The sequence below is a fragment of the Procambarus clarkii genome, chromosome 66, assembly GCF_040958095.1.
Source record: "Procambarus clarkii isolate CNS0578487 chromosome 66, FALCON_Pclarkii_2.0, whole genome shotgun sequence".
NCBI classification, from domain to species: domain Eukaryota; kingdom Metazoa; phylum Arthropoda; class Malacostraca; order Decapoda; family Cambaridae; genus Procambarus; species Procambarus clarkii.
The window spans coordinates 23300732-23319682 of NC_091215.1; the positions used below are offsets into that span (position 1 = coordinate 23300732).

At 49.3% G+C, this 18951-nt stretch overlaps 1 protein-coding gene across 1 annotated transcript; it reads right to left on the reverse strand.

Annotated features, from left to right (window-relative positions):
- Window positions 1–1660: 1660 nt before the first annotated feature.
- LOC123752094 (uncharacterized protein DDB_G0287625-like) lies at window positions 1661–13113 on the reverse strand. Its single transcript, XM_045734162.2, has 3 exons — window positions 13080–13113; window positions 12030–12134; window positions 1661–2703 (listed from the first exon to the last, which is right to left on the reverse strand). The coding sequence occupies exons 1-3, from the start codon at window positions 13111–13113 to the stop codon at window positions 1661–1663; spliced, it is 1182 nt and encodes a 393-aa protein (XP_045590118.2).
- Between the last annotated feature and the right edge of the window lie 5838 nt (window positions 13114–18951).

The window sequence follows — 18951 nt, forward strand, 5'->3', positions numbered from 1 at the left end:
TCTCTCTCTCTCTCTCTCTCTCTCTCTCTCTCTCTCTCTCTCACACACACACACACATTCACAGGACACAGCGAGTCACCGTGAGGGGTGAGGTCTCGGAGTGGCGGGGAGTCACCAGTGCAGTCCCACAGGGATCAGTCCCTGGACCTATACTGTTTTCTGATATACGTAAATGATCTCCCAGAAGGAATTGACTCGTTCCTCTCGATGTTTGCTGATGATGCAAAAATTATGATGAGGATTAAAACAGAGGAAGATAGTATGAGGCTACAAGATGACCTAGACAAACTGAAGGAATGGTCCGACAAATGGCTACTAAAGTTCAATCCAAGTAAATGTAAGGTAATGAAACTAGGAGGAGGAACTAGGAGGCCAGTCACTGGATACCAAATAAGAGATGAAGTCCTTCACGAAACGGACAGAAAGAAAGATCTAGGAGTTGATATCACCCAGATATCGCCAGATTGATGTGGGCTGTGTTGTTTACCATACCGTTCATTTCGTAAGTATCTTGATCTTGAGATGATTTCGGGGCTTTTTAGTGTCCCCGCGGCCCGGTCCTCGACCAGGCCTCCACCCCCAGGAAGCAGCCCGTGACAGCTGACTAACACCCAGGTACCTATTTACTGCTAGGTAACAGGGGCATTCAGGGTGAAAGAAACTTTGCCCATTTGTTTCTGCCTCGTGCGGGAATCGAACCCGCGCCACAGAATTACGAGTCCTGCGCGCTATCCACCAGGCTACGAGGCCCCTAATATAAGGGTATAAGTATAGATGCCACACCTTTGACAGGTAAAACTATGTTTTTCTTAAAAAACAGCGCCATCTGTTGCATGTAAGAGCAACACACATGCTATACTAAATATGTTACAATTCCATTTCAATGTTTCTGATTGCATTGATAAATTAATTGTCATAGATTTTGATTTATTTTCATTTTGATTTAATTATTTTGTGAGAATTGCATTGGAATTGAGCTGTGTTGTTTACCATACCGTTCATTTCGTGAGTATAGTTTATTTTTTTCATATTTTCATTTCATTTTTAACTGTTTTTCTTATATTTCAGTGATGGGAACATCAGATCACTTGATGTTCCCAATTTTCTGATGGGAACATCAGACCATTTGGGAAGGCATCGGACGAGGGAGTGGGGAATGGTGGGGAGGACGAGGGGACGGAAGTGAGAGATGGTGGGGAGGGCGAGGGGAAAAGGGAGAATGGTGGGGAGGACAAAGGGACAAGGGAGTGGGGAATGGTGGGGAGGCCGAGGAGACGGGTGAGGGAGGGAATGGGGGTCAGGACTGGGAGACAGGGAAGGTTACTGAGCCACAGCAACGCGTGGTCGGGTACTGCTAGTAGTAAATACAAAATACTAAAATACACACATATACACACAGCCGGTGTATATCAAAATGCCACTCTCGTTTTCTTTACCAAGGGCCGACTTGGCATGATCGTCTTCACGGGTAACTGAGCTAAACTCGCCAGACGCCGCCGGAGCCACAACGAAGAAGCTGCCGCTCTCTTTATCTGCATCATCACGTATCCGAGGCCGTCTCACCCCAAACTTAATTTGCAACGGGAGGCTGGAGGCCCCCTGTTGCACTCTTGGCAACTCCTTCTCTGCCTCTCCAGGCTCTTTTTACACCTGGTTCTCTCTAGCTGTTCTCTGGTTCTTTGTGGCTGTTCTGTTGTTCTTTGTGGCTGTTCTGTTGTTCTTTGTGGCTGTTCTGTTGTTCTTTGTGGCTGTTCTGTTGTTCTGTGTTGCTGTTCTGTTGTTCTTTGTTGCTGTTCTGTTGTTCTGTGTTGCTGTTCTGTTGTTCTTTGTGGCTGTTCTGTTGTTCTTTGTGGCTGTTCTGTTGTTCTTTGTTGCTGTTCTGTTGTTCTGTGTTGCTGTTCTGTTGTTCTTTGTTGCTGTTCTGTTGTTCTGTGTTGCTGTTCTGTTGTTCTTTGTTGCTGTTCTGTTGTTCTTTGTTGCTGTTCTGTTGTTCTTTGTTGCTGTTCTGTTGTTCTTTGTTGCTGTTCTGTTGTTCTTTGTTGCTGTTCTGTTGTTCTGTGTTGCTGTTCTGTTGTTCTTTGTGGCTGTTCTGTTGTTCTTTGTGGCTGTTCTGTTGTTCTTTGTTGCTGTTCTGTTGTTCTTTGTTGCTGTTCTCTGGTTCTTTGTGGCTGTTCTGTTGTTCTGTGTTGCTGTTCTGTTGTTCTTTGTGGCTGTTCTCTGGTTCTTTGTGGCTGTTCTCTGGTTCTTTGTGGCTGTTCTGTTGTTCTGTGTTGCTGTTCTGTTGTTCTTTGTTGCTGTTCTGTTGTTCTTTGTTGCTGTTCTCTGGTTCTTTGTGGCTGTTCTGTTGTTCTGTGTTGCTGTTCTGTTGTTCTTTGTTGCTGTTCTCTGGTTCTTTGTGGCTGTTCTGTTGTTCTTTGTTGCTGTTCTGTTGTTCTTTGTTGCTGTTCTCTGGTTCTTTGTGGCTGTTCTCTGGTTCTTTCTTGCTGTTCTGTTGTTCTTTGTTGCTGTTCTCTGGTTCTTTGTGGCTGTTCTCTGGTTCTTTCTTGCTGTTCTGTTGTTCTTTGTTGCTGTTCTCTGGTTCTTTCTTGTTGTTCTTTGTTGCTGTTCTCTGGTTCTTTGTTGTTGTTCTTTCTTGCTGTTCTGTTGTTCTTCGTGGCTGTTCTCTGGTTCTTTGTGGCTGTTCTCTCTCGTCTTGTGATACAGCTTGTCAATTGCTTTATCAAAAGCCGTTCACAACCTGTAATGTTGTATTCACTGCTCTGAATACAACATATTACAGTTGAATTCAAAGCAGTGAATACAGAACTGCTGTATGCACTGCTTTGAATTCAAAGTTTTAAGTGATACATGATTGTATTCAGCATGTCCTTCTCAGGTGGGGGGGGGGGCTTTTTGAGAAAGGGAGGGGGCCCCTGAGAAAGGGAGGGGGCCCCTGAGAAAGGGAGGGGGCCCCTGAGAAAGGGAGAGGGCCCCTGAGAAAGGGAGGGACCCCTGAGAAAGGGAGGGGGGCCCCTGAGAAAGGGAGGGGGGCCCCTGAGAAAGGGAGGGGGCCCCTGAGAAAGGGAGGGGGGCCCCTGAGAAAGGGAGGGGGGCCCCTGAGAAAGGGAGGGGGCCCCTGAGAAAGGGAGAGGGCCCCTGAGAAAGGGAGGGGGCCCCTGAGAAAGGGAGGGGGCCCCTGAGAAAGGGAGGGGGGCCCCTGAGAAAGGGAGGGGGGCCCCTGAGAAAGGGAGGGGGCCGCTGAGAAAGGGGGGCGACCCCTGAGAAAGGGAGGGCCCTGAAAAAGGAGCCTTCGGGGGGGGGGCCTTTTTGTTGTTGTTCCGAAGGTCACAACAACAATATGTGTTGATCAGTTGACCTTTTTAGGTCACAGGTGGACATTTTTTTTTTTTTTTTATTATTATTATTTTCTACCACAGACGTGGCCACACATTTACAATGCTAACCAGCATATATACATTTTCTTCTGTCCTCCATGGACAGGGTTAGAGAAGTGTTAAACATACAGTTCAAGGGTTTATTGAACACTCAACCACAGAAGGTGATTCGGTGCTTTTAAAATGCTAAGCTAACCTACATACGTAAATACATAGATACACAGATTTACGTATGCCCTACATAAAGTGTTAGATATGTCTTTTACATAGTGTCATTAATGTACATTCACAAAGGTGAAATGTAATTCTGATCAGCTTCCATATATGCTTTATACCCATACATATACATACACACACACACATACACATACATATATACACACACATGCATTCACATACATTTGTCTCATTTACCCTGACAGGGTGAGGTAGCTGATAAAGAAACTAGTGTGCAATTAAGCACTTAATCACTGAAGGTGATGAAGTGCATAATTGAACCTGCAACTATATAACTATATATAGTTGCAGGTATAACCTGTGATCTGGTCAACTATATAACCTGTAACCTGGTCAACTATATAACCTGTGCTTTTACAAGCTCAGGTTATATAGTTACATCATATAACATTGAATAAATGATATATTGAATATAACATTGAATAAGTGATATATTACATGGTTAATCTTGGATACAAGTCCAATATATCATCAAGTGTTCCAGTACTCATATAGTAACTACAGAGTTCAGCATACCTTAGCCCAGGAGGGACAGGTGGACTGCTGGAGGTGTCTTCAACCTAGTATGCCGAAGGGTTTAGATTGTAATGACCCTGTTAAGGGCGGTGGAACGAGCACAAGGAGGGAGGGGAGAGAGAGAAAACTGAGACATCTGAACAGGAATGAGACACTTGAATACCAGAATGAGACACTTGTATACCAGAATGAGACACTTGTATACCAGAATGAGACACTTGTATACCAGAATGAGACACTTGTATACCAGAATGAGACACTTGTATACCAGAATGAGACACTTGTATACAAGAACGAGACACTTGTATACCAGAATGAGACACTTGTATACAAGAATGAGACACTTGTATACCAGAATGAGACACTTGTATACAAGAATGAGACACTTGTATACGAGAATGAGACACTTGTATACAAGAATGAGACACTTGTATACAAGAATGAGACACTTGTATACCAGAATGAGACACTTGTATACCAGAATGAGACACTTGTATACAAGAATGAGACACTTGTGTACGGTAATGAGTCTCATTCTTGCTCACAAGGGGCCCTCGTTCATCGGAGGATGAGACACGTGTGCAGGCGGGTAAAGTATGAGGCATTGGTGCTGTACAGACAAGAATGTGACACGTACAAGAATGATGAGAGTGAGAGATATTCTCGCGCCAGGGGGTTCCCTTTGTCGCCCCCCCCCCCCCACCACGGAGTATTTCCCATCACAGATAAAATGCGACATAAACATTTATGGAAACAGAGAGAGGAGAGAGGGAGAGAGACTAAGGAGAGGGAGAGAGACTAAGGAGAGGGAGAGAGACTAAGGAGAGGGAGAGAGACTTAAGGAGAGGGAGAGAGAGACTTAAGGAGAGGGAGAGAGAGACTAAGGAGAGGGAGAGAGACTAAGGAGAGGGAGAGAGACTAAGGAGATGGAGAGAGACTTAAGGAGAGGGAGAGAGCCGACCACACACCTTCCCTACTCCGTGCGGTTGACTTGACACAACAGACCAGGTAATTTGCACTATGTTGAAATGATGATTGTGGGAGGAGGTTCTCCAGCCTCCATCTCTCTCATTAGCTGTGATGTAAGGGGGTTTCCGGAGGTGTGGGAAAGGTGGGGGGGAAGGGGGGAGGGATGTGGGAAGGAAATAGCCGCCATGGCCCGCTCGTTACCACCCTCTAGGGTGGTCCGGTCCAGGGTGATTGAGTGGTCCGCGTATTCCGAGTGGCCCGGACCAATTGGCTTTGACCTAGACTTCGGTGATGGTCAACCTTGGCTACCATTCGCGGGGACACGGACACGGACACGGACACGGACACACACACACACACACACACACACACACACACACACACACACACACACACACACACACACACACACACACACACACACACACACACACACACACTCTCACTCACTCACTGTACATTAGTTGATTGACACTTGAGCACAAGGAGCCCCAGCATGGAGGCCGTACCTTGTCAAGCACAAGACGAAGCTGGAAAACGTTCAGAGGTATGCCACTAGACTAGTCCCAGAACTAAGAGGCATGAGTTACGAGGACAGGCTGCGAGAAATGCACCTAAATCCCATATCCGACGGCGAAGCTTTACAGAAAGAGTTCGAACCCCACACACACCCACACCATCACTGCCAATACATTACTCAGTTATGAAGTACAAATCGTGAGTAAACGAGGCATTAGAGAGAGAGAGAGTAAAGAAAACAGATTGTGTCGTGTGTGTGTGTGTGTGTATGTGTATGTGTGTGTGTGTATGTATGTGTATGTATGTGTATGTATGTGTATGTGAGTCGTGTGTGTGTGTGTGTGTGTATGTGTGGTACGTACTAGATGAACCTGAGGACATTACCTGGATGGGTGCCCGACCAGCCCAAGCCTCACAGCCCTCTACCCCCCCCTCCCCCCGTACCCCATGTCCGTGCCCTAAAACAGGGTGGTGTGCCCTAATGCCCGCCCGCGCCACCGATGCCACGACCCGATAACATCCTCGGCCATATTTTGTGCTTTATAAATTGGATTGTGAACATTGGGGCATTATATGGTCCTGAGGGCCATATATGGTTGTGGGGGAGAGGGGAGTAGGGAAGGAAGGATGGAGGGAGAGAGGAGAGAGGGAGAGAGGGAGAGAGGAGAGAGGGAGGGAGGGATAGTGGATTCGAACGAGGAGAGAGAGCAGTCTTGTGGACACTCGCCAGAACCAGTAATTACATGAGCTGTAACCATGTTTGTCTAGTAGGGTGATGATGGGTTACTACAACACCCTCCCTCACCCTAGCCACACCCTCTCACCCTCAGCCACATGGGGAAGGAACGGGCGCCAGTGGCTGTGTGGATAGCACGCTGGACACGTAATCCTGTGTCCCGGGTTCGATTCCCGGCGCCGGCGAGAAACAAAAAATGGGCAGTGTGTCTTTCACCCTGATGCCCCCCTGTTACCTAGCAGTAAATAGGTACCTGGGAGTTAGACAGCTGATACGGGCTGCTTCCTGGGTGTGTGTTTGGGGGGGGGGGGAATAGTAGTTAGCAACAGTTGATTGGCAGTTGAGAGGCGGGCCAAAAGAACAGAGTTGTTTGTTGTTGACCCCCGTAGTTGTGACCCCTGTAGTTGTGACCTCCGGGGTTGTGACCCCCGGGGTTGTGACCCCCCCGGGGTTGTGACCCCCGGGGGTTATGACTTCCGCGGCCAGCTGTTGACACTGACGGCTGAGTTATGAATGAAATTGTGTTATCGTAGTTATGACCACGTGCTTGGTGCATTAAAATGTGTGTGTGTGTGTGTGTGTGTGTGTGTGTGTGTGTGTGTGTGTGTGTGTGTGTGTGTGTGTGTGTGTGTGTGTGTGTGTGTGTGTGAGTTACTCAGGCGACAGCTTCCGTTGCAAGAAGCCACAATGGTTGCATGGTTGGCCTGGAACCATATATATATATATATATATATATATATATATATATATATATATAATAAACACGTGATTAAGAATGTGACAATGTCAGACCACGGAGGAAAAATGAAACAGGAATTTCCTTAAGTACTTTCGTATATTAAATACATCTTCACCTTCTGAAGATGTATTTAATATACGAAAGTACTTAAGGAAATTCCTGTTTCATTTTTCCTCCGTGGTCTGACATTGTCACATTCTTAATCACGTGTTTATTTTCGTGATATACACACATATATATATATATAATATATATATATATATATATATATATATATATATATATATATATATATATTTACACATAGGTTAATAAGCCCTCCTGTGTTGCTCCCCATTCCACCCCATCCATCGTTTTGCATACAAGCCTATCAACTCTGGCTTAAGTATACGGTGCCCGAACACCCTTACCTTGCCTGTGACGGGATCCCCAGTCCACTGGCCCAGTAGTTATCAATGATAATTGCTAATTGCGTTATAGGAAGTTATCTACGCCGGTACCCCGAGTGATAAAGATATTTTGAAATTGCTGCGTAATCTCCCCGAAGCTGTTTCTTTAGCAGCAGCAGCAGCAGCAGCAACGGAAGCATCATTAGCACTTCGTTAACATCCCCACCCCCTCCCCCAGGAGCGCTGGGAGTCGATCAGGTGGGCGTGGTGGTAGGCTGTGACCGCTCCATTCAACTGAACCCTCAAACTAATATATTCCGCCCACCGATGCCATAAATTGACTCCCGGTCATCGGCTGGGTGCAGGCTGGGGGAGAGAGAGAGGCAGGTCGTGGGCACCTGCCTGTACTGCTGCAGGCTGGGGGAGAGAGAGGCAGGTCGTGGGCACCTGCCTGTACTGCTGCAGGCTGGGGGAGAGAGAGAGGCAGGTCATGGGCACCTGCCCGTACTGCTGCAGGCTGGGGGAGAGAGAGGCAGGTCGTGGGCACCTGCCCATACTGCTGCAGGCTGGGGGAGAGAGAGAGGCAGGTCGTGGGCACCTGCCCGTACTGCTGCAGGCTGGGGGAGAGAGAGAGGCAGGTCGTGGGCACCTGCCTGTACTGCTGCAGGCTGGGGAGAGAGAGAGGCAGGTCGTGGGCACCTGCCTGTACTGCTGCAGGCTGGGGAAGAGAGAGAGGCAGGTCATGGGCACCTGCCCATACTGCTGCAGGCTGGGGGAGAGAGAGAGGCAGGTCGTGGGCACCTGCCTGTACTGCTGCAGGCTGGGGGAGAGAGAGGCAGGTCGTGGGCACCTGCCTGTACTGCTGCAGGCTGGGGGAGAGAGAGGCAGGTCGTGGGCACCTGCCTGTACTGCTGCAGGCTGGGGGAGAGAGAGGCAGGTCGTGGGCACCTGCCTGTACTGCTGCAGGCTGGGGGAGAGAGAGAGGCAGGTCGTGGGCACCTGCCGGTACTGCTGCAGGCTGGGGGAGAGAGAGGCAGGTCGTGGGCACCTGCCCGTACTGCTGCAGGCTGGGGGAGAGAGAGGCAGGTCGTGGGCACCTGCCCATACTGCTGCAGGCTGGGGGAGAGAGAGAGGCAGGTCGTGGGCACCTGCCCGTACTGCTGCAGGCTGGGGGAGAGAGAGAGGCAGGTCGTGGGCACCTGCCTGTACTGCTGCAGGCTGGGGAGAGAGAGAGGCAGGTCGTGGGCACCTGCCTGTACTGCTGCAGGCTGGGGAAGAGAGAGAGGCAGGTCATGGGCACCTGCCCATACTGCTGCAGGCTGGGGGAGAGAGAGAGGCAGGTCGTGGGCACCTGCCTGTACTGCTGCAGGCTGGGGGAGAGAGAGGCAGGTCGTGGGCACCTGCCCGTACTGCTGCAGGCTGAGGGAGAGAGGCAGGTCGTGGGCACCTGCCCATACTACTGCAGGCTGGGGAAGAGAGAGAGGCAGGTCGTGGGCACCTGCCCATACTGCTGCAGGCTGGGGGAGAGAGAGAGGCAGGTCGTGGGCACCTGCCCGTACTGCTGCAGGCTGGGGGAGAGAGAGAGGCAGGTCGTGGGCACCTGCCCATACTGCTGCAGGCTGGGGGAGAGAGAGAAGCAGGTCGTGAGCACCTGCCTGTACTGCTGCAGGCTGGGGGAGAGAGGCAGGTCGGGGCACCTGCCCGTACTGCTGCAGGCTGAGGGAGAGAGGCAGGTCGTGGGCACCTGCCCGTACTGCTGCAGGCTGGGGGAGAGAGAGAGGCAGGTCGTGGGCACCTGCCTGTACTGCTGCAGGCTGGGGGAGAGAGGCAGGTCGTGGGCACCTGCCCGTACCGCTTCAGGCTGGGGGAGAGAGAGAGGCAGGTCGTGGGCACCTGCCTGTACTGCTGCAGGCTGAGGGAGAGAGGCAGGTCGTGGGCACCTGCCCGTACCGCTGCAGGCTGGGGGAGAGAGAGAGGCAGGTCGTGGGCACCTGCCTGTACTGCTGCAGGCTGGGGGAGAGAGGCAGGTCGTGGGCACCTGCCCGTACTGCTGCAGGCTGAGGGAGAGAGGCAGGTCGTGGGCACCTGCCCGTACTGCTGCAGGCTGGGGGAGAGAGAGAGGCAGGTTGTGGGCACCTGCCCATACTACTGCAGGCTGAGGGAGAGAGGCAGGTCGTGGGCACCTGCCCGTACTGCTGCAGGCTGGGGGAGAGAGAGAGGCAGGTTGTGGGCACCTGCCCATACTACTGCAGGCTGGGGAAGAGAGAGAGGCAGGTCGTGGGCACCTGCCCATACTACTGCAGGCTGGGGGAGAGAGAGAGGCAGGTCGTGGGCACCTGCCTGTACTGCTGCAGGCTGGGGGGGAGAGAGAGAGGCAGGTCATGCCTCCCCCCCCTTCCCTGTCACAGAGTTGGAAGGCTTCGACGTAGACAAAACAGTGTAAAAACTTTTACAAAAATATAAATTAACATAAAAAATATTGCTCTTTAAGATTCATAGCACCGCGCAGTCTACAGAATCATGATTAACAATCACTGCTCCGCTACAGGAGCCCGGTACAGCAGTCCGCTACAGCAGCCCGCTACAGCAGCCTGCTACAACAGCCAGCTACAGCAGGCAGCTACAGCAGCTCGCTACAGCAGCCAGCTACAGCAGCTCGCTACAGCAGCCAGCTACAGCAGTGACCCGCAGCTTCGTAAGAGCAGGTGTACGGTGTTCCTTAAGATGTTCCAAGTACAGTAGAAACATCCATTGTCTGCCGTACGAGGAGCCTTAACAACCCTGTATAACATTCGGAGTTCGTAATGCAATTCGTTTCCCACCTTCCCCTTTGTTGTAGTCTTGTAATTATTATTAATTTTATTATTATTATTATTATTATTATTATTATTATTATTATTATTATTATTATTATTATTATTATTATTATCAGTATTATACATTATTTATGAGGTAAAATCAGTAAGATTTCACTTGGCCTTTATCTGGCAGGATTTACAAACACTAAAAAAAAAAAAAGCAAAATTGATCTGTAAAAAAAAAAATTAACATTTGACAATGGTGATTTGTGTCTTTAATTATTTATTTCCGTCGGAGCAGAGCGGAGATGACAGGTAAGGAACGGGCCAACAATCCTCCCATTGCTAATTAATGCACCAGAGCATATTTCTCCTAATAACGTCGACTTGTTGCAATATTCGGAGCACTTGGCATGAGGCTTTCGCCTCTTTAATGGCTTGTAAATATTAACCCAACCCTTTTAAGAACCGGTTAGAACGCACGATACCGGAATAAGTCATAACCGAACCTCGACTGAACGAACGGCCGCGGAGAAAATAAAAAACAGTCGCAAAGATTCATCATTTTTTTTTTATCCGGATTGGCGAAGAGGTTTTGGCTCTGCTTGGGAAATCAGCGAAATGGATTTATATAAAAAAAAATGTAATGGTATTAACCCTGGAGGAAATGGGTGATGTAGGACTAGGTGGAGGTGGAGGAGGGGTAGTTTGGGTCCGGTAATGGTGATGAATGGTTCCGGAACGGGGTCGAAGAGGGACGAGACGGTGCGAGGCAGCACCACACAAGAATGGAGATGCATACAAATCCAAGCTGACGTTTACAACCTCATTTATACACGGGCGACATGTATAGTGCGGATACTATGTCTACCGCTAATCGAAATCTCTGATCGTGAGGGCTTTTTTTTTTTTTTTTCCTTCACTCCTCCAAGAGTCTGTGCTCCTTCCTGTTAGTGTTCCTTTTTTTTTCTCTCTCCCTCATCCCTACTTCCCTCTTTCGTCCCTCTCTGTCGGGCGTCGGAAGAGCGCTGACACTCGGGATTTTGATCAATAGAAGCAACAATGCGTTAACAGGTAAAAACAAAACCAAAAAAACTGTTCGGTCGAGCGAGTTTTTTCCCTTGAATGGTACTTTTAATTATCTTGTTGACTGCACGGGGGAAAAATATTAAATTGTATTCATCGCTTGACAAATTATGAACGCTTGAGCGTTTGGTATGTTTGTGATATATGTTGGTTTGTGTTGTGTCTGTGCGCTAGTATGTGTTGATCTACGTATATGTGAAGGCTTGCATAGTGTGTTTACACTATGTGAGTTAGTTTATAGAGAATTTATAATAAGTTGGCAAAATTATCGTTGATTCAAAATTTTCCTTACAGCAACAGGCAGAGACTAACTTAGAAAGTCACCCTTCAATATACATTCATTTCCCTTCAAATTTTCCCCAAGATCGACAATGTTATCATTGACCACAATGTTTAGTGGACACTCACGAAGGGAAGGGAACTATCAGGGGGGGGGGAAAGCGCCAAGCCATTACGACCATATAGCACTGGGAAGGGGTCAGGATAAGGATTTGGGATGGGACAGGGGAGAAGGAATGGTGCCCCAACCACCTGGATGGTCGGGGGATTGAACGCCGACCTGCATAAAGCGAGACCGTCGCTCTACCGTCCAGCTTAAGTGGTTGGACTGGACACTCACGAGCTCTAGCTCTGGGGCCAATAAACCCGGGGGGAATGTCTACTTACCGATGGCAGGAATGTGTTGACATTCGTTAAAATCATCGGCATTCTTTCGTGGAATTTTGGATTGTATGTTAAAAAAAAACTCACATTTCCAGTCGGGTCTAAAACCTGTATGGGTTTGAACATTATAATAGTGACGTCACACTTTATACATACCATATATACAAAAAAATATATCCTATTTTTTATTATATTAGGTTTGGTTAGGTCTTAGACCCCTATAGACCCTAGGGGTCTAAGGTTCTTAAAGAGTAATTCTATGCCATGGAATCGAACCAGCGTCTCTGGACTCCGCAGTCGGTGCTAGGGAAGTCCAGGAACGCAGGTTCAATCCCATTGTATAGCCTCAAAGATCTTCACATACCTAGTTCACATTCTTGTGACTTTGTTGTGCTCTTTTTTTTAATGTACTTACGTCATGTACGCATGTGACTTTCTACTGTGCTAATATCATTCTGTATGCAACCCACAACAGTTGCCTAGCTCATGGGGGTACCTATTTTACTGCTAGGTGAACGTAGGCCACTGTGCTACCGGATATCAAGTTCAAGTTCAAGTATGTTTATTGAGATAAGCAATAAATACATCTCAAAGGGATAGAGTAGCTTAGGCTATTTCTACCCCCCCCCCCCTTACCGGATATCTTCGTGACAGAAATTTTGTGATTAATTTTCAAAATAAGTGACTATGTATATGGTTAGGTTATTAGGGTCGTTCCTTTACTAGATTTCGTATATAGGCTTAAAATAGGCTAGGTTAAGTTAGACTAGGTTAGGCTAGGTTATGTTAGTTTAAGTCAGGTTAGGTTAGGCTAGGTTATGTTAGGTTAAGTCAGGTTAGGTTAGGCTAGGTTATGTTAGGTTAAGTCAGGTTAGGTTAGGCTAGGTTATGTTAGTTTAAGTCAGGTTAGGTTAGGCTAGGTTATGTTAGGTTAAGTCAGGTTAGGTTAGGCTAGGTTATGTTAGGTTAAGTCAGGTTAGGTTAGGCTAGGTTATGTTAGGTTAAGTCAGGTTAGGTTAGGTTAGGCTAGGTTATGTTAGTTTATCTGTTTACGCGTAGGTACAGTGGGCAGGAAGTCTCGAACCATAGTTTCGAACATGTTCAAGTTGAGATGCTGGCGTTGCGTGTGTGGGGGGGGGGGGAGGAAGGGAACTATCAGGGAGAAAGCGCCAAGCCATTGCGACTATAAAGCACTGGGAAGGGTTCAGGATAAAGAGTTGGGATGGGACGGGGGGAAAGGAATGATGAGGCCCACACACTTGGACGGTCGGGGATTGAACGCCAGCCTGCATGATGTGAGACCGTTGCTCTACCGTCCAGCACAAGTGGTTGGGTATGGGGGGTGGAGGCAGGAACCTGGGGGATGTGTGTGCGTGTGTCGGAGAGAAATATATATAGTAGATATGATAGAGGAACAAAATAGATTGGTTAGAAAGGCGGGGTCCAAGAGCTAATAGCTCGATTCTGCAGACACAAATAGTAAATACACACACACACACACACACACACACACACACACACACACACACACACACACACACACACACACACACACACACACACACACACACACACACACACTAACTACTCCCAACATAAACCAAATTATCATTATAATCCCATTCGCGGAGCCGACAAAATCAACAGAACTCGGTACTCATTGCATTAACCGGTGAGCCTGTTACAGCTACAAGGGGCTTAGACGGGTGGCTTACTCATTTCCATATTCATCTGATTGGCCAGTGAAGCGCCTGCGGTGATTGGTTGAGAGGCGCTGGGAACCTGTGTGGTAAACGAGATGCTCTTAGCATGAATAGGGTCTGAAACCTGAGAGAAGTCTGTATAGGTACCTCTTTACGAAATTGTTATTTAAAGTCACCTAATTTAACTTTAACCTAACACAGCCTAACCTAACCTAACACAGCCTAACCTAACCCAACACAGCCTAGCCCAACCCAACACAGCCTAACCTAACCCAACACAGCCTAATCTAAAACAACACAGCCTAACCTAACCCAACACAGCCTAGCCCAACCCAACACAGCCTAACCTAACCCAACACAGCCTAGCCCAACCCAACACAGCCTAATCTAAAACAACACAGCCTAACCTAACCCAACAAAAGCCTAACCTAACCTAACACAGCCTAACCTAACCCAACACAGCCCAGCCTAAGACAACACAGCCTAGCCTAACCCAACACAGCCCAGCCTAAGACAACACAGCCCAGCCTAACCCAACACAGCCTAGCCTAACCCAACACAGCCTAATCTAACCCAACACAGCCTAGCCTAACCCAACACAGCCTAGCCTAACCCAACACAGCCTAGCCTAACCCAACAAAAGCCTAGCCTAACCCAACACAGCCTAGCCTAACCCAACAAAAGCCTAGCCTAACCCAACAAAAGCCTAACCTAACCCAACACAGCCTAGCCTAACCCAACACGGCCTAACCTAACCCAACACAGCCTAGCCTAACCCAACACAGCCTAGCCTAACCCAACACAGCCTAGCCTAACCCAACACAGCCTAGCCTAACCCAACACAGCCTAGCCTAACCCAACACAGCCTAACCTAACCCAACACAGCCTAACCTAACCCAACACAGCCTAACCTAACCCAACACAGCCTAACCTAACCCAACACAGCCTAACCTAACCCAACACAGCCTAACCTAACCCAACACAGCCTAGCCTAACCCAACACAGCTTAGCCTAACCCAACACAGCCTAACCTAACCCAACACAGCCTAACCTAACCCAACACAGCCTAACCTAACCCAACACAGCCTAGCCTAACCCAACACAGCCTAACCTAACCCAACACAGCCTAACCTAACCCAACACAGCCTAGCCTAACCCAACACAGCCTAACCTAACCCAACACAGCCTAGCCTAACCCAACACAGCCTAGCCTAACCCAACACAGCCTAACCTAACCCAACACAGCCTAACCTAACCCAACACAGCCTAACCTAACCCAACACAGCCTAGCCTAACTCAACACAGCCTAGCCTAACCCAACACAGCCTAACCTAACCCAACAAAAGCCTAGCCTAACCCAACACAGCCTAGCCTAACCCAACACAGCCTAGCCTAACCCAACAAAAGCCCAGCCTAACCCAACAAAAGCCTAGCCTAACCCAACAAAAGCCTAGCCTAACCCAACACAGCCTAGCCTAACCCAACACAGCCTAACCTAACCCAACACAGCCTAGCCTAACCCAACACAGCCTAGCCTAACCCAACACAGCCTAGCCTAACCCAACAAAAGCCTAGCCTAACCCAACAAAAGCCTAGCCTAACCCAACGAAAATAAGAGTACATTCAGTATATAATGATATAATGTATATATGATATTTACACGTGTAAAAGCAGGCTTAGTTTATGATCAATACATGGGGAGGAGGAGGTGGGGGGGGGGGGAATCATTGTATACCTACCAACAAATGCTGTTTCAATCATTTGTTTCTTATCACAGAGTGTATAGTTGTTGTTATAGATTCAGCTACTCGGAACAAGTTCCAAGTAGCACGAGCTATGGTGAGCCCGTAGCTTACCTGGCACAGGAGTGGGGCAAGTAGCACGGGCTATGGTGAGCCCGTAGCTTACCTGGCACAGGAGTGGGGCAAGTAGCACGAGCTATGGTGAGCCCGTAACTTACCTGGCACAGGAGTGGGGCAAGTAGCACGGGCTATGGTGAGCCCGTAACTTACCTGGCACAGGTGCGGGGCAAGTAGCACGGGCTATGGTGAGCCCGTAACTTACCTGGCACAGGAGTGGGGCAAGTAGCACGGGCTATGGTGATCCCGTAGCTTACCTGGCACAGGAGTGGGGCAAGTAGCACGAGCTATGGTGAGCCCGTAACTTACCTGGCACAGGAGTGGGGCAAGTAGCACGGGCTATGGTGAGCCCGTAACTTACCTGGCACAGGTGCGGGGCAAGTAGCACGGGCTACGGTGAGCCCGTAACTTACCTGGCACAGGAGTGGGGCAAGTAGCATGGGCTATGGTGATCCCGTAACTTACCTGGCACAGGAGCGGGGCAAGTAGCACGGGCTATGGTGATCCCGTAACTTACCTGGCACAGGAGTGGGGCTAGTAGCACGGGCTATGGTGAGCCCGTAGCTTACCTGGCACAGGAGTGGGGCAAGTAGCACGGGCTATGGTGATCCCGTAACTTACCTGGCATAGGAGTGGGGCAAGTAGCACGGGCTATGGTGATCCCGTAACTTACCTGGCACAGGAGTGGGGCAAGTAGCACGGGCTATGGTGAGCCCGTAGCTTACCTGGCACAGGAGTGGGGCAAGTAGCACGGGCTATGGTGATCCCGTAGCTTACCTGGCACAGGAGTGGGGCAAGTAGCACGAGCTATGGTGAGCCCGTAACTTACCTGGCACAGGAGTGGGGCAAGTAGCACGGGCTATGGTGAGCCCGTAACTTACCTGGCACAGGTGCGGGGCAAGTAGCACGGGCTATGGTGAGCCCGTAACTTACCTGGCACAGGAGTGGGGCAAGTAGCACGGGCTATGGTGATCCCGTAACTTACCTGGCACAGGAGCGGGGCAAGTAGCACGGGCTATGGTGATCCCGTAACTTACCTGGCACAGGAGTGGGGCTAGTAGCACGGGCTATGGTGAGCCCGTAGCTTACCTGGCACAGGAGTGGGGCAAGTAGCACGGGCTATGGTGATCCCGTAACTTACCTGGCATAGGAGTGGGGCAAGTAGCACGGGCTATGGTGATCCCGTAACTTACCTGGCACAGGAGTGGGGCAAGTAGCACGGGCTATGGTGAGCCCGTAACTTACCTGGCACAGGAGTGGGGCAAGTAGCACGGGCTATGGTGATCCCGTAACTTACCTGGCATAGGAGTGGGGCAAGTAGCACGGGCTATGGTGATCCCGTAACTTACCTGGCACAGGAGTGGGGCAAGTAGCACGGGCTATGGTGAGCCCGTAACTTACCTGGCACAGGAGTGGGGCAAGTAGCACGGGCTATGGTGATCCCGTAGCTTACCTGGCACAGGAGTGGGGCAAGTAGCACGGGCTATGGTGAGCCCGTAATCACGAGTGTATAGCTTCGGTTTCCTCCTTATACAACTGGCTGCTACTTCCAGGAAGGTGAAAGTTGTGTACCCGCTTTTCAGGTGTGATGACGTAATTCTTCTACTGCGGTACAAGTTGGTGTAGTTATTCTGCCAAGGCTGAACGAGACAGCCTTGACACTGTGCTGCGGTCTTTTATGGAGCTTTTTAATACGGCGTCTTGTGGCCTGGCCCCGCCCATCCACTTTGTACCTTCCCTGTGTTACCCCTGTGTTACCTCTGTGTTACCGCTGTGTTACCCCTGTGTTACCCCTGTGTTACCTCTGTGTTACCGCTGTGTTACCTCTGTGTTACCTCTGTGTTACCCCTGTGTTACCCCTGTGTTACCTCTGTGTTACCCCTGTGTTACCCCTGTGTTACCTCTGTGTTACCTCTGTGTTACCTCTGTGTTACCCCTGTGTTACCCCTGTGTTACCTCTGTGTTACCCCTGTGTTACCCCTGTGTTACCCCTGTGTTACCTCTGTGTTACCTCTGTGTTACCGCTGTGTTACCCCTGTGTTACCTGTGTTACCCCTGTGTTACCTCTGTGTTACCGCTGTGTTACCCCTGTGTTACCCCTGTGTTACCCCTGTGTTACCGCTGTGTTACCCCTGTGTTACCTCTGTGTTACCCCTGTGTTACCCCTGTGTTACCTCTGTGTTACCCCTGTGTTACCCCTGTGTTACCTCTGTGTTACCCGTGTTACCCCTGTGTTACCCCTGTGTTACCTCTGTGTTACCCCTGTGTTACCCCTGTGTTACCTCTGTGTTACCTCTGTGTTACCCCTGTGTTACCTGTGTTACCCCTGTGTTACCTCTGTGTTACCTCTGTGTTACCTCTGTGTTACCTCTGTGTTACCTCTGTGTTACCCCTGTGTTACCTCTGTGTTACCCCTGTGTTACCTCTGTGTTACCCCTGTGTTACCTCTGTGTTACCTCTGTGTTACCGCTGTGTTACCCCTGTGTTACCCCTGTGTTACCCCTGTGTTACCCCTGTGTTACCCCTGTGTTACCCCTGTGTTACCCCTGTGTTACCTCTGTGTTACCCCTGTGTTACCCCTGTTACCCCTGTGTTACCTCTGTGTTACCTCTGTGTTACTCATGTGTTACTCATGTGTTAACCTGTTTTACCTCTGTTCTTAATCATCTTTCAAGGCGGGAGTGATGTTTTAATATCCGATTTTCCTTTTCCTTACCCAAGATTAGGCTTTTTGAATGAATGTTATTTCATTCCTCCCTTCCTCCCTATTTCTTCCTTCCTCCCTATCCCGTAACCGTCACCCATTCCCAACAACGCATACCTCTCCAGTAGTACGTCGCATTTTGACGTATAACCTCCCTTCCTCCCCCCCCCCCCATCCCTCTCCCAGGCCAAAAACCTTATGAACTAAAAATCATAGCGGTTAGCAAAGTTGATGTGATGTCCCGTTTTCTATTGGTGGGTCCTTGGTTAGGTGGTTAGGTTTTTAAGCAATTTAGTACATCAGTTTAGGGACGTTGTGAATGCTGGAGAGGTGGAGAGGGAGACTGATTCCTCGTGTTGCATTTGAAGGTCATAGTGGTGGTGGTGGTGATGGTGGTAGAAGGGTCTGGTTGTCTGCTGGTAGATACCGAGGTGGACAGCCTCTCCCCATCTTCTAATTATGGTCGTTCTGTCTCTGCCTATTTTCTGCGTGATCGACCCCACGGCTTAATAGCTTGTAGTGTCGGAGTGGTCGCTATGACGGCCGGCCTACCCTCCTAGTTTTTGTTCTCTCTCTGTCTCTCTCTCTCTCTCTCTCTCTCTCTCTCTCTCTCTCTCTCTCTCTCTCTCTCTCTCTCTCTCTCTCTCTCTCTCTCTCTC

Coding starts and splice junctions, on each gene's coding strand:
- LOC123752094 (XM_045734162.2), bottom strand. CDS start 13,113: ATGGTTCGAGACTTCCTGCCCACTGTACCTACGC. Junction 12,135..13,079: donor CCTGCCCACTGTACCTACGC/GTAAACAGATAA, acceptor AAACCCATACAG/GTTTTAGACCCGACTGGAAA. Junction 2,704..12,029: donor TCAACACATTCCTGCCATCG/GTAAGTAGACAT, acceptor GCAATTGACAAG/CTGTATCACAAGACGAGAGA.